We start from the raw sequence: 13045 nt of genomic DNA on the forward strand, positions 1-13045 counted from the left end.
GCAGAGAGGCAGAGAGGGAGCCATGGAATCCGAAGCAGGCTCCAGACTCTGAGCTGCCAGCACAGAGCCCAGCGGGGGGTTCCAACTCAGGAACTGTGAGATCATAACCTGAGCCGAAGTCCGAAGCTTAACCTGAGCCACTCAGACGCCCCTAATTTTCCTTAATAGCCACAAAATAGTCCTGGATTAATGCTCAGAGACCACACCTTCCAGTTTGGAGGAGAGCCACATTCCCCTAGGACTATCAGGAGCCACATTGGCCCTATCAGGTGCAGGTACCGCCGCCAGATGGCGAGAGGGAGGCCTGGGACGACCCTTGCGGGGTCTGGAGGGTGGGGAATACTAGCCCGGCTCGTTTGGCCACGGCGATCCGACCCGACCCCGCGCGGTCGAAGGCAGGAGAGGAAGTGGAAAGTATGGACTTGGAGGAGACGGGCCCCGGGCGCAGAGGACATGAGGGCAACGGCCTGGAGACGGACTTCAGCGTCGCAGGGAAGAAGATGCGGGTTGTGTAAACGGAGGCTGCAACGGTCCCATCAGCGCCGTACCCCGCGGTGCGCGCCGGTGGAGGTCGCGAGCGGGCTCTGGGGCCGCGTGAGGGGAGAGGTCGGATTTCGCGCCTCCGAGAACTCACTGGCTGAACGGGCCCGGGAGACGCAGGGACCCCGCCGGCAGCGCTTACTCTCCTTGGAGGGCGGTGTCGGTGGGAAAGGCTAGAGCGGTTGGGATCCAACAGAAAGCCCCTCGCCCCACTTAGTGGCCTCCGACCTGTGCAAGTCACGGGACCTCTATGCGTCTGGGCTCCTCTTCTATGAAATGGGATCACTGATGGTACCACCTCAGAGAAGACTGTTGTGAGGATTAATTGAGATAATACCTGGTGACTTGTATTTTTTGCACACTCCCTCAAAACACCACCACTCTTCAACAAACACCCAACACAATTGACTTATTAACTTCCTGGAGGCTACAGAGGAGTAGAAGAGAAGATCTCAGTAGAGATTTACTGTATTCAATTCTCTTGGTGTACCCTCTAGTCCTTCGCCCCAAATCCAGAAAGAAATGTTATAAACCATGGTCTTCATCTCAGGAAGCCCACGGTGTGACTGAGGAGTTGTGAATGGTACACATGCAAGAAAATTACTTCACAAGTCTTACCAGTGTTCACAAACACTAGCATCTGACAGATCTCCTGGGAGAAGAGGTGCCAGCCCCTCCTGGCCAGCTGTGAGCTCTAAGAAAGTCCTGGGTCTACCCGGCACATCTTGCTCACTTCCCTGTTCCAGTTCCCAGTTGAACAAGATGGATGGGCCACCCCTAAGAATGAGGGCCTGGCAGGGGGAGGGGAGCTAGACTCTGTGTTGGCAGTTGCCATGGTTTCACTCTGAGTTCTGGAGCCAACCTGCCCACCCGCTGAGACACTCAGGTCACAGAAGCAGTAGGTCAGAAGCCTGAGGGGATATAAGCAGTGCCACTCTGGAGCCCCCCAGTGCACCTGTTGAGATGGAGACCTCAAGTGGGCAAGGGGGTGAAGGAGACAAGCCCCTAAAGAAGGTGAAGTGGGGTGAGGGATGTGAGGGAGGGAAGAAAGAAGGTCCTTGAGAGGCTAGTCTTGGAAAGCAGAGAACATGAAATTAAGGGAAGGAAAGAAGAAGGAAAAATGTTGATGTACAGGAGTTAGCAAGAGACCAAAAGAACAAAAGGATAATTCATTCAAACACAAGTTTATCAAAGACGTGTATTCCTGGCAAGATGATTGTTGGTTATGGAGACACAAGGGCGTGTGTGTGTGTGTGTGTGTGTGTGTGTGTACACTTGTGTCATGGTCTGTGTGTGTGGTTGTGTGGTGTGAGGGGTGTGTTTATAGAGTTGATCGGCCAGAGTCCCCTCTCTCTGGGGCCTGGAGGAGCCTAAGATACATACTCTCTCCATCTACTTTCCTCCGTTTCCCTGGTCTCTCCCTTCAGAGTGGTCTGGGCCGGGATCTTCCTTGTTCCCCCTGAGCACAAGCAAGAATTAATGCTCCCTTTTCTGAGAGGCTTTTGAAAGGTCAGGTGCAAATCTCACCATGTCAGTTTAATCCTGTGCTTTGACTTTAAGTATTATTTCGTAGTCACTTTGTCTTAATTTTCAGCTTTTGGGGGGCCCACTTTTGCTGTCAGAAATCTCCTCCTCATCACCATCACTGTCACATGGTTTTCTGAGTGCCTGTTATCATGGCATGATGCTAAAGGTTAGAGGTGGTCCTGGGGCTTAGGCACTCAGTAAATGTTTGTTTGAATGAATGAATAAATGACTCCTTGCTCCCCCCAAGGAGTTTCTTACATCTCTTGGCGCCTCAAAGTGTTCTTATCTGTAACCAGGGATAATGATATCTAACCTCACAGAATTTGTGGGAGAATAAAATGAGTTCATGTTTATCAAGTGATTTGTACAATTGACTACTATTCTGTGCTATAATTATTATAAAAGAAATGGGTAGGGCATTCTAGGTTTCCTAAGCAGGGATGTTCAGGGATGGGTTTCTTTCCTAGGGCTTACCGCTTCAGGACTGGGCCAAGAAAGGGTCCTCAGGGAAAATGGAGAAGGGCTTTGGCTGGAATTTGGACCACTGGTTGCCTAGCACTGCCCCTCAAGAGCACCTGCCTAAGCTCCCCAGCTGACCATTGCCTCCTGCTTCTTCCCAGGTGACAGATGCACCCTACTTAGAGAAGAGCTCCCGCACCACCCCTTCTGGAGACTCACTTGTACGCCATGCCAAGGGTCTGGACCAGGACACCTTCAAAATTGTAAGGGGCCAGCCCAGGACCCTGTCTCTTGTTCCCTACAGGTCAGGAGACCTGGATCAGAATTGGCAGGCCTCAGAACCATAGCTTATTGTCCCACGTGTCATGCTCTTGGGAAGGAAGTGGGGCAGGAGCTTGACTGGAGCCTCCTTACTTAACCCGCTTAACACTTCCTGGCTCATAAAGGCTTCTGGTTACTTGGGGCTGCCCATCTGCCTCTTTTCTCCTATGACCCCTCACTTGACCTGTTGCCTCCTCAGTGTAAAGAATATCTAAGACCACTGAAGAAGTTCCTGCGAAAGTTGTACCTGCCCAGGGACCTTCCCCAGAAGAAGAAGCTAAAGTACATGAAGCAGAGCCTGGTGGCCCTAGGGGACCACATCAACACCTTTCTGCAACACTACTGCCGAACCTGGGAAATCAAGCACTGGAGGAAGTAGGGCAGCCTCCTTGCCCTTCCCACTATTCCCACTCCTGGGCCACATACCTTTCCCACCCCCGATTCAAGGTCCCACCTCAGTCAAGATCCCCGAGTCCTTCATTCCTTCATCTTTATGTGAAAGAGTCAGGATCCTAGAGTGAGCATGGTGAAGAGGGGGTGGAGAGAATGGGATCTCTAGTTACTCAGGGCAGCATTGTTTCATGGCAGCTACGTACACAGTGGACAAAGGACTCTCCTGACTCTGGAGAATGACCTCTGATTGAACAACTGCTGTGTGGTGTGGGTGCCCATCACCAGGTTGGGGTATTCAAGGTCTAGCAAATTTCCACCTCTCCACGTCCCCAGCGAAATCCAAGGAGGCAGCATGTGGTCCATTTCTCCCTGGGTGGGTCCTGGACACAAGACAAATGCTGAAGGGAGAGGGGCTGTGCTCTGCCTCCCTCAGCCTTGGTTTCTCCCCTGCAGGATGCTCTGGCGATTTGTCTCTCTCTTCTCAGAACTGGAGGCAAAACAGCTTCGCAGGCTCTACAAGTACACCAAGAGCAACCAGACAGCCAAGTTCCTGGTGAGGCACTCAGGAAAGCTCCTCCCCAGGCCTGGCTGAGGGTTGGCTAGTATATTCTTGGATTGTGGGGGGAGGCCTGGGGCTGAGGGTCCCTCTGATACCACCAGCATCCTTTCAGTCATTTCCACACTCACTGGCTGGGGAAGACCCCACTGCCCCTACCTTTATCCCTATAGGGGGCGAAGTGGGGCTAAAGAGGGCAGAGGCTCAACTTCAAGTTCTTGATACTCTCCACACCAACACCCTGATGTTAACAAGGGCAGGGACCTTCCTGAGGAGCTATAGGTGGGGACGGTTGAGGCCAGGCAGAAAGGCACAGCCAGCTTGGGGAAGGCTCCAAGGACTAGCAACAGCCTGGCCTGGCTTTGGTCAAAAACAGTGACTCTCAAACATTTTGGTTTCAGGTCATGTTCACTCTCTTAAAACCATTGAGAAGCCCCAAAAGCATTTATGTAGGTTATATCAATCGATATTTGCCTCATCCAAAATTAAAACTAAAGAAAAAATTCAAAATAAGTACTTACTAATCCAATTAAAAATAAAAGCAAGGAGCCCACTACATTTTAACATAAATAATTTTTACAAGAAATATCTGTATTTTCCAAAACCAAAAAAATTAGTGAGAAGAATAGCATTGTTTTACATTTTTGCAAATCTCTTTAGTGTCTGGCTTAATAGAAGACAGCTCAGCTGTGTTCTCATATCTGCTTCTACAATCTCTTATGATATGTGATTTGGCTTAAGTACATGATGAAAACCCAGACTTGCACAACTGTATAGAGAAGAGAGGAATATTTTATTAGCATTTTCAGATAGTTATGGATATATTTTTTTAATTTATTTACTTTGAGAGAAAGAGAGAGCAAGGGAGAGGGGCAGAGAGAGAGAGAGGGAGAGAGCAGACTCCATGTTCGGTGAATAGCCCAATGCGGGGCTCGACTCTCATGATAGTGAGATCGCCACCTGAGCTGATAGCAAGAGTTGGACGCTTAACCTGCTGAGCCATCCAGATGCCCCTGTATATTTTTCTTTGCTACCACACCAAAACTCAACAAGTGGCAGCTACTTAGTAGCAATGTGGAATCTGAAACCATATGAATGAACGTTATAAAATACTTCTTTTTCTTTTTTTAGCACTTTTAGGTTTACAAAAAAATTGGGTAGAAAGTTCAGATGTTTCCCATATACTACCCCCTCTTGTTTTCCTTATTATTAGCATCTTGCATTAGAGAGGTACATTTGTTACCATTGGTGATCCAGTATTGACACATTATTAACTAAATAATGTCCGTAGCTTACATTAGGGCCCACTCTTTGTGTTGTACATTCAATAGGTTTTGACAACTGCATAATGACATGTATCCACCATTACAAAGCATACAGAATAGTTTTGCTGCCTTAAAATGCCCTGTCCTCCACGTTTTCATCCTTTCATTCTTTCCCTCCAAACTCCTGGCAGTCATTGATCTTTTTACTGTCTCAATGTTTTTACTTTTTCCAGAATGTCATATAGTTGGAATCACACAGTATGTAGCCTTTTCAGATTTGTATCAATGACTTTTTCACACTGGCTTACATTAGACTCCATTGGTTTCTCTCTTGCACTTTGGGTAGACCCCACTTTTCAGGGGGTCAGTGAGGTCAAAATATTTCAGGGGCCCCCAGGGGCTCACAGAGCACACTTTGAGAATCACTAATTCAAAATAATAATCATGGGTAACAGTTTCTATGTTCCAGCACTTTATGTTCCCTCCCGTGATCTTCAAAAGTAACCCTGGGGCACCTGGGTGGCTCAGTCAGTTAAGCGTCCGACCTCAGCTCAGGTCATTATCTCATGTCTCATGGGTTTGAGTCCTGAATCTCTCTCTGTGCCAACAGCTCAGAGCCTGGAGCCTGCTTCAGATTCTGTCTCCCACTCTCTCTGCCCCTCCCCTGCTCACACTCTGTTTCTCTCTCTCAAAAGTAAACAATTTAGGAAAAAAAAAAAAGTAACCCTACATGGTAACTAGAAATAGTGTTCACAGTGTGTAAATGAAGATACCAAATGCAGAGAGCTTGACCCAGACCACATAGCAAGTAGAGGGAAGAGCCAGGTTCAAACATCTGGTTCAGAGGAAAGCCCTCCTCTAACTGTGGCACCTCACTCTTGCTGGGCAGCTTTAACGAAATCCTTTCCCCCCTTGGGTCTCTATTTCTTCCTCTGAACATGAATAGGTGAGTCGTTTCAGTGATTCCTCCTCTGAATACAAGGAGTTGCCATTTTAGTGATACCTGGATTTCACTGGCCAGGAAAATCTCAAAAGATATTTTCAGTTTCTCAATTTTAATTTTGTCAAGGACTTTAAAATAAGTACCATTGTTTCATTACAAAGAAATGCGTAAGACGCTGTAATTCTAGACTAATACACACATGAAAAAAATGCTCAACATCACTCATCATCAGGGAAATACAAATCAAAACTACAATGAGGTTATCAGCTCACACCTGTCAGAATGTCCAAAATTAACAACACAGGAAACAACAGGTGTTGGCGAGGATGCGGAGAAAGGGGATCTCTTACATTGTTGGTGGGAATGCAAATTGGTGCAGCCACTCTGGAAAACAGTATGGAGGTTCCTCAAAAAGTTAAAAATAGAACTGCCATACGTTCCAGCAGTTACACTACTAGGTGTTTTACCAAAGAATACAAAAATACAGATTTGAAGGGGGCATGCACCCTGAAGTTTATAGCAGCATTATCAACAATAGCCAAACTGTGGAAAGAGCCCAAATGTCCAGTGACTAATGAATGGATAAAGGAGATGTGGTACATATACACAATGGAATATTAGTCATAGAAAAGAATGAAATCTTACATTTGTGATGATATGGATGGAGCTAGAGTGTATTATGCTAAGTGGAATAAGTCAGTCCGAGAAAGACTACCATAAGATTTCACTCGTGGAATTTTTTTTTTAAGTTTGTTTATTTTGGGGGGCACCTGGGTGGCTCAGTTGGTTAAGTATCTGACTCTTCATTTTGGCTCTGGTCATGATCTCATGGTTTGTTAGACCAAGCCCTGCACTGGGCTCTATGCTGACAGTGCAAGGCCTGCTTGGGATTCTTTCTCCCCCTCTCCCTCCCTCTCTGTCCCTCTCCTGCTCATGCTCCCTCTCTCATTCTCTCTCAAAATAAATAAATAACTTAAAAAATAATAATGTTTATTTTTGAAGGGAAGAGAGACAGAACATAGTGGGGGAAGAGCAGAGAGAAAGGGAGACACGGAATATGAAGCAGACTCCAGACCCTGAGTGGTCAGCACAGAGCCCGACTAGGGGCTCGAACTCAGGAACTGGGAGATCATGACCTGAGCAGAAGTTGGACGCCCAACTGACTGAGCCACCCAGGCGCCCCTCACTCGTGGAATTTAAGAAACAAAACAGATGAGGGAAGACTGGGTGGCTCAGTTGGTTAAATGTCTGGCTTCGGCTCAGGTAATGATCTCCCTATTCGTGAATTCAAAGCCCGGTGTCGGGCTCTGTGCTGACAGCTCAGAGCCTGGAGCCTGCTTCGGATTCTGTGTCTCCCTCTCTCTGGCCCTTCACCCACTCAAGCTCTGTCTCTCAATCTCTCAAAAATAAACAAAATAAATAAATAAATAAAAACAGATGAACATGTGGGAAAGGAAAAAAAAAGAGAGGCAAACCTAAGACTCTTAACTATAGAGAACAAACTGAGGGTTGTTTGTTGGAGGGGAGGTGGGTGGGGGACAGGCTAGATGGGTGATGGGTATTAAGGAGGGTATTTATTGTGATGGGCACTGGGTCTTATATGTAAGTGACAAATCACTAAATTCTACTCCTGAAACTAATACCACACTATATGTTAACTAAACAGAATTTATTTATTTATTAAAATTTTTTTTAATGTTTATTTATTTTGGGAGAGAGGAGCAGAGAGAGAGTGGGAGAGAGGATCTGAAGCGGGCTCTGTGCTGACAGCAGAGAGCCCAATGCAGGGCTCAAACTCACAAACCATGAGATCATGACCTGAGCCGAAGTCGGATGCTTAAACTGACCCACCCAGGAGCCCCAGCTAACTAGAATTTGAATACAAACTTGAACAGAAAAAGATACTACAACGCTAAGAGTTGGAGGACGTATATCAAAGTAAAGAACCACCCAATAAAAGACAGTTGGCAGCCTGGCCTCAGTGTCTCTGTTTCTCTCCCACATCTGTGACCCTTTGTTCCTGCTGACTAGGCACGTGTGAGCTGCAGCCAGACCACAGTAATCTCCTAACAAGGGCAGGGCTTGGGCTCTGGAGTGTGGGGCCTGTCTTCTCCATACTCTCTAAACATTACGGGCCCATTGCAGGTGGCGTTCTGTCCCCTGTACACCCTGGAGAGCTCCTTGCTGGCCAACCAGGAAAACCGTCTGCCCAAGCTCTGCAGTGCCTGGGGGCTGCACGGCAACATCAGCGGCATGAAGGAGAGGCTGTCCAAAATGCAGGCCCCTGGCCGAGAGGCCTCCCTGCTGGGGGAGCCAAGATCCCAGATCCAGGTCATGAAAGGTAATGCCCCTTCCATGTGGGAACCATGTCTGGAGGAGGGGTCTCACCCGCGGTGCCACATGCCCCCTACCACCACCCCCGCCCCCCGCTCCCAGCAGCCTGACACTTCTTCTTTTTAGCCCTCCATTTCTCTTTCTGTCCATTCTCCTTCCTCTTCTGCACTTTTTTCTTTTCTCTGTTTTGTCCCCCTCCCTGCAGGCATGTTTATCATAGAAAGTTTGAAATGTACAGATAAGTATAAAACCCAAGAGGGGAAAATCACCCATTACCCAGAGACCATGACAGGTAACATTTGGGTGTGTTGCCTTCAGTGTTCTGTATGATTTCCCTCTGGAGGTCTTGTGATATATAGTTTTGGTTCCTGCATTTTTCAGTTAACAGTTTAAATGAAGGCACTTTCCCACAAGACTAGAAGCAGAGACAGTCTAGCAGCCAAGAGTGGGGGCTTCAAACAGAGGCAGGGTGCCTACTCCCTGTTTCAGGTGGCTACGGGCTAAGGGAGTGGTTCATTCCCAAGGCCGGGAGAAAGTCGAGTCAGATGGACTGGGGATGGCCTTCCCAGCAGCTTTGGTCTCTGCAGTGATTGCACCGCTTGGTGCACTGGACGGAGGCTGTGGGGTTAGGGACAGACTTTCCAGCGAGGGGTCCCAGCCAAGGTTGGAACCTACGAAGGCCCCCTCCTGTGCACTGAGGTGCAAAGAGATGTGAGAGCCACTTACCCCTCCCTCTTCCGGATCTGGCTCCGGGGACCCCAGTTAGCTGCTCTTGCTTAGCTATTGGGGGAGAAAGTAAAGGCAAACAGGGTGGCCTAGGACCTCAAAGTGTGGTCCTAAATTGGAACCAGGTGCTCCTCTGAGGGTCAGGCTGCCTGGGGCTGATGCAGGCCAGCAGCTCTCGGGGCCTCTTCCACCAGTCATAGCTGCACCGAGTGGGAGAGCAGGAGTGAGAATAGGGAGGGGGCGGTGGTCACGAGTTAGGCAATTCCAGAGACCCAGAGCCCTGTCTGGGCTCTGTGAGGGTCCTTGGCCCTGGTGCCTGCAGTTTAAATTGAGAAAGCAAAACATACAATGGGATGAAGGCCAAGACGTCATTAAGATGATGTAGGCCAAGCAGCTCACGAATCAGATCAGGAAAGTGAGGTCTGGGCTTTTGGGTCAGCCTTTCCCTGTACCAGGTGCTCTGTATCTCTTTATTTCACTTAACGCCTGCAACATCCTCATGAGGAGGGTATTATTGTCCCCCTTGCACAAATGAGCAATCTGAAGCCATAGGGCAAAGGGTGGGACAGGCTGACTGGAGGAAGTAACTCTGGGACAGGCTTTATTTGTAAAATTTTTTTTTCAACATTTATTTATTTTTTGGGACAGAGAGAGACAGAGCATGAATGGGTGAGGGGCAGAGAGAGAGGGAGACACAGAATCGGAAACAGGCTCCAGGCTCCGAGCCATCAGCCCAGAGCCCGACGCGGGGCTCGAACTCACGGACCGCGAGATCGTGACCTGGCTGAAGTGGGACGCTTAACCGACTGCGCCACCCAGGCGTCCCTGGGACAGGCTTTAAAGAAAGGGAAAGGAGAGGAGGGGGGAAGGAAGAGTAGGAGGAGAGAGGAAAGGTGTGGGCAGAGGTGAGGGGCAATGAGTGGACAGTCCGGAGCCTGGAGGTGAATGGAAGAGCAGGTTGGAGAAGTGCAGGATGGGGAGGAGGGGAGGATGGAAGGGTCTGCGGGGGTGGGGGGGTGGGCGGGTAATAGGAAAAAGCCTTGCATGGTAGGTTAAGAACTTTGGCTTTCATGTAATTCTTTTTTTTTTTTTAATGTAATTCTTAAAATAACATTTTATTCCTACCTATAAACATAAGCATAGCATAGAAAATTGGGTAATACCGATAAACAAAAATAAGCAAATATAAACACCACATTGTTATCACTACTGCTAGCACTTTCCAGATGTTTTTTATGCATATAAATACCTGTATTTTAGCCAAATGAGACCTCGCTGCGTATAGGATTTTGCTTGGAATTTGCTTTTTTCAGTTAATTAGATCAACCTTCCATGTCAACGTTTTCATTTCATCTCATTGTTGGATTAAATACTTCATATTCAAATTTTCCAAGTAGTCAAAGATATTTTTTGCGCTGATTTCTCAAGCATGCATTGCCCTGGTTATGCCCCTTCCATCTCTTTTAACCTAACAATGTCCTCTTTTTTACACCCTGACTTGTTGAGGAGATCAGGCCACTGATCTGCCGAATGTTCCACTTTTGATTCTTGTTGCTTCCTTTTGGCACTTTTAAAGCTTGTTCCTCTTTAGATAAAAAGTCTTGGTGAATTCACATTAAACATTTGTTTGGGATACATTAGAGCCGAGGTTGTGTTCTTCACATTGTGGTAATATGACAAAACACGCACTATTTGGCGGGCCCACCAGGAATGGGCTAAGTAAGGTCAATCACTGAGTCTATTCGTGATATTAAATGTATCCCATGTGGTGTTTCTTTGACTCTATGTTCATAAGTCCGTTTTTACGAAAAAAGATGGCGGTGGTGTTTGCAAACAGTCTAGCAGCAAAGTCCTGGGACCTGGGGCATGAAACCTGAGAGGGGTGCGGGGAAGAATCAGAGTCAAGACACATGGTATAGTCCTGACTGTGCCCCTAACTTGCCTTGGGCTTTGGGTGGGCTATTTCCTTACTCTGTGCTTGGGTGAGATCCTTCATCTGTAAATTAGGGTGATACCATCTTCCTCTGCCACAGGGTTCTTTGAGAAAAGAGGGACATAGGTTGCAAGTTAAGATAAGATTGTGTTGTTCTTCCTTTCTGTCCTTACCATATCCCCCGAATGTTACAGCCTGAGATTCTCTTACTCTTTGTGATGTTATCAGGACTGTGTTTGACCTTCCCTTTTCAGATTCTCTAAGGAAACTTCCTCACAAAACAAAACTCAAGAATAAGAGAATTAAGGAAGCCCCAGAGACTCCAGAGACCTGCCCATAAGAACATCAGGCTAGAACAGAGGGCCAGCTTGCCCTGGGTCCCAGAGCACTTGTCTTCAACACCTCTGCACCCTGGGGGCTGGGACCAATGAAAGGAAAGAAGAAAACTGTCTTTATCAGAAGGATGCTCAGGTCTTAGTTACGTATAAATGGGGCGGGAAATAAACAACCTTAAGACAGTTCTACCTTACTTGGCTAACAATCATCATTCATTCGTCTTTTTAATTTATTTAAAAAATGTTTGCCAGCTACCTTCTGATTGGCAGGTATGAATAACACAGATGAATAACACAGATGAATAAGAAGTGATCACCATCATACTCTAGTGCAGGAGACACACATGAATAGACATTACAACAGGCTGAATAGAGGTGCACAGGGAAACCTCGGCAGGTGACAAAGGAGTGATGTGTGCCAGGGGAGAGCACAGTGGAGAGTGGAGGGGGCCTTGCAGCAGAAAGGGAGAAGTCTGGCAGTCTGCCTCAGTTGTCTGGACTTGGTCTCCTGGATAACCTGGGGGGAGAGAGGTAAGGGAGGTGTCAAGCAGTGGAATGAGCTGATGTGACCTGGCGATTGGGGAGATGCTCCGGAGGCAGTGAGCACAGTGCATGGAAGTGAGAGAGGGTGAAGGCCAGAGACCAAAGAAGAAATCATATCAGTAGCCTTAGCTGGGATGATGGTTCAAACTGGTGGTCAAAAGTCAGCAGCTGCATGCTGAATTCAGACCACTGATGTGTTAGTTAGCCTGTTGTGGTGGTCTACTTACTGTTTAAAATTAAAAAAAAAAAATTAGTTGCCAATATTAACTTGGTACATTTCACCTTAAAAACAACAAACAGGGGCACCTTGGTGGCTCAGTCAGTTAAGCATCCGACTTCAGTTCAGGTCATTATTTCACAGTTCATGAGTTCGAGCCCTGCGTCAGGCTCTGTGCTGATGGCTCAGCCTGTAGCCTGCTTTGGATACTGTGTCTCTCTCTCTCTCTCTCTGCCTGCTCCCTGCTCATGCTCTCTCTTATTCTCTCTCAAAAATAAACAAAAACATTAAAAAATTAAAAAACAAACAACAAACAGCAACAGGGTCGCCTGGGTGGCTCAGTCAGTTGAATGTCCGACTTTGGCTCAGATTATGATCTCACGTTTCATGGGTTCGAGCCCCACGTCAGGCTCTGGGCAGACAGCTCACATCCGGGAGCCTGCTTCAGATTCGGTATCTCCCTCTCTCTCTGCCCCTCTCACGTTTGTGCTCTCTCCCTCTCTCTCAAAACAACAACAACAACAACAACAGATTTCTGGTTTTTAAAAACTTGCCCCACTTGGATGTGTCTTCCCACATGACCGCGCGAGGCTGGAGCTCAGAAACAATTGCTCAGGTTTCACTGATATTCTTTCTAGTTCACCACAGTCTCCACCCCCTCTCTCTTGCGTCACACGCTGACCTTCTTCACCCAGTTGTATCACCCATTTGACTCTTCTGGCTTTTCATATTTGCTACCTTGGGGATATACAAAGTCAATGAAGGTGTGCATAAAAGGGGGATGAGTACATTTGTAACATTAGATAGAATAAAATTGACAATTTTAGGTGACAGATGTGAGAGATAGGGAGGGAGGAGGAGGAAGTGAAGATGGTAGATTTTTTGTAGATGGTTTTCAACTCCAGGAAGAGAAGCAGGTGCAATCGTTTTCTGAAAACGCGGCAGAGTCGGAA

The 13045-nt window shown here is 47.4% G+C and overlaps 1 protein-coding gene across 2 annotated transcripts in view; it reads left to right on the plus strand.

The window, feature by feature from the left end:
* Nucleotides 1-1402: 1402 nt before the first annotated feature.
* The window catches only part of CHCT1 (CHD1 helical C-terminal domain containing 1), a 73858-nt gene continuing 62215 nt past the window's right edge, over nucleotides 1403-13045 (plus strand). The window contains exons 1-6 of one of the 2 annotated variants that reach the window (XM_040496919.1): nucleotides 1403-1554; nucleotides 2688-2789; nucleotides 3047-3222; nucleotides 3694-3793; nucleotides 8150-8345; nucleotides 11252-11526. In XM_040496919.1, the coding sequence (XP_040352853.1) occupies nucleotides 1504-1554; nucleotides 2688-2789; nucleotides 3047-3222; nucleotides 3694-3793; nucleotides 8150-8345; nucleotides 11252-11337 (711 nt within the window). In that variant the 5' untranslated portion in view covers nucleotides 1403-1503 and the 3' untranslated portion in view covers nucleotides 11338-11526. Of the gene's footprint in view, nucleotides 1555-2687; nucleotides 2790-3046; nucleotides 3223-3693; nucleotides 3794-8149; nucleotides 8346-11251; nucleotides 11527-13045 lie in introns of those variants that run through there. The other variant, XM_040496920.1, reaches the window with a different exon arrangement.

Source organism: Herpailurus yagouaroundi, unplaced genomic scaffold (genome assembly GCF_014898765.1).
Source record: "Herpailurus yagouaroundi ecotype Mexico unplaced genomic scaffold, PumYag 189, whole genome shotgun sequence".
Taxonomy (NCBI): domain Eukaryota; kingdom Metazoa; phylum Chordata; class Mammalia; order Carnivora; family Felidae; genus Herpailurus; species Herpailurus yagouaroundi.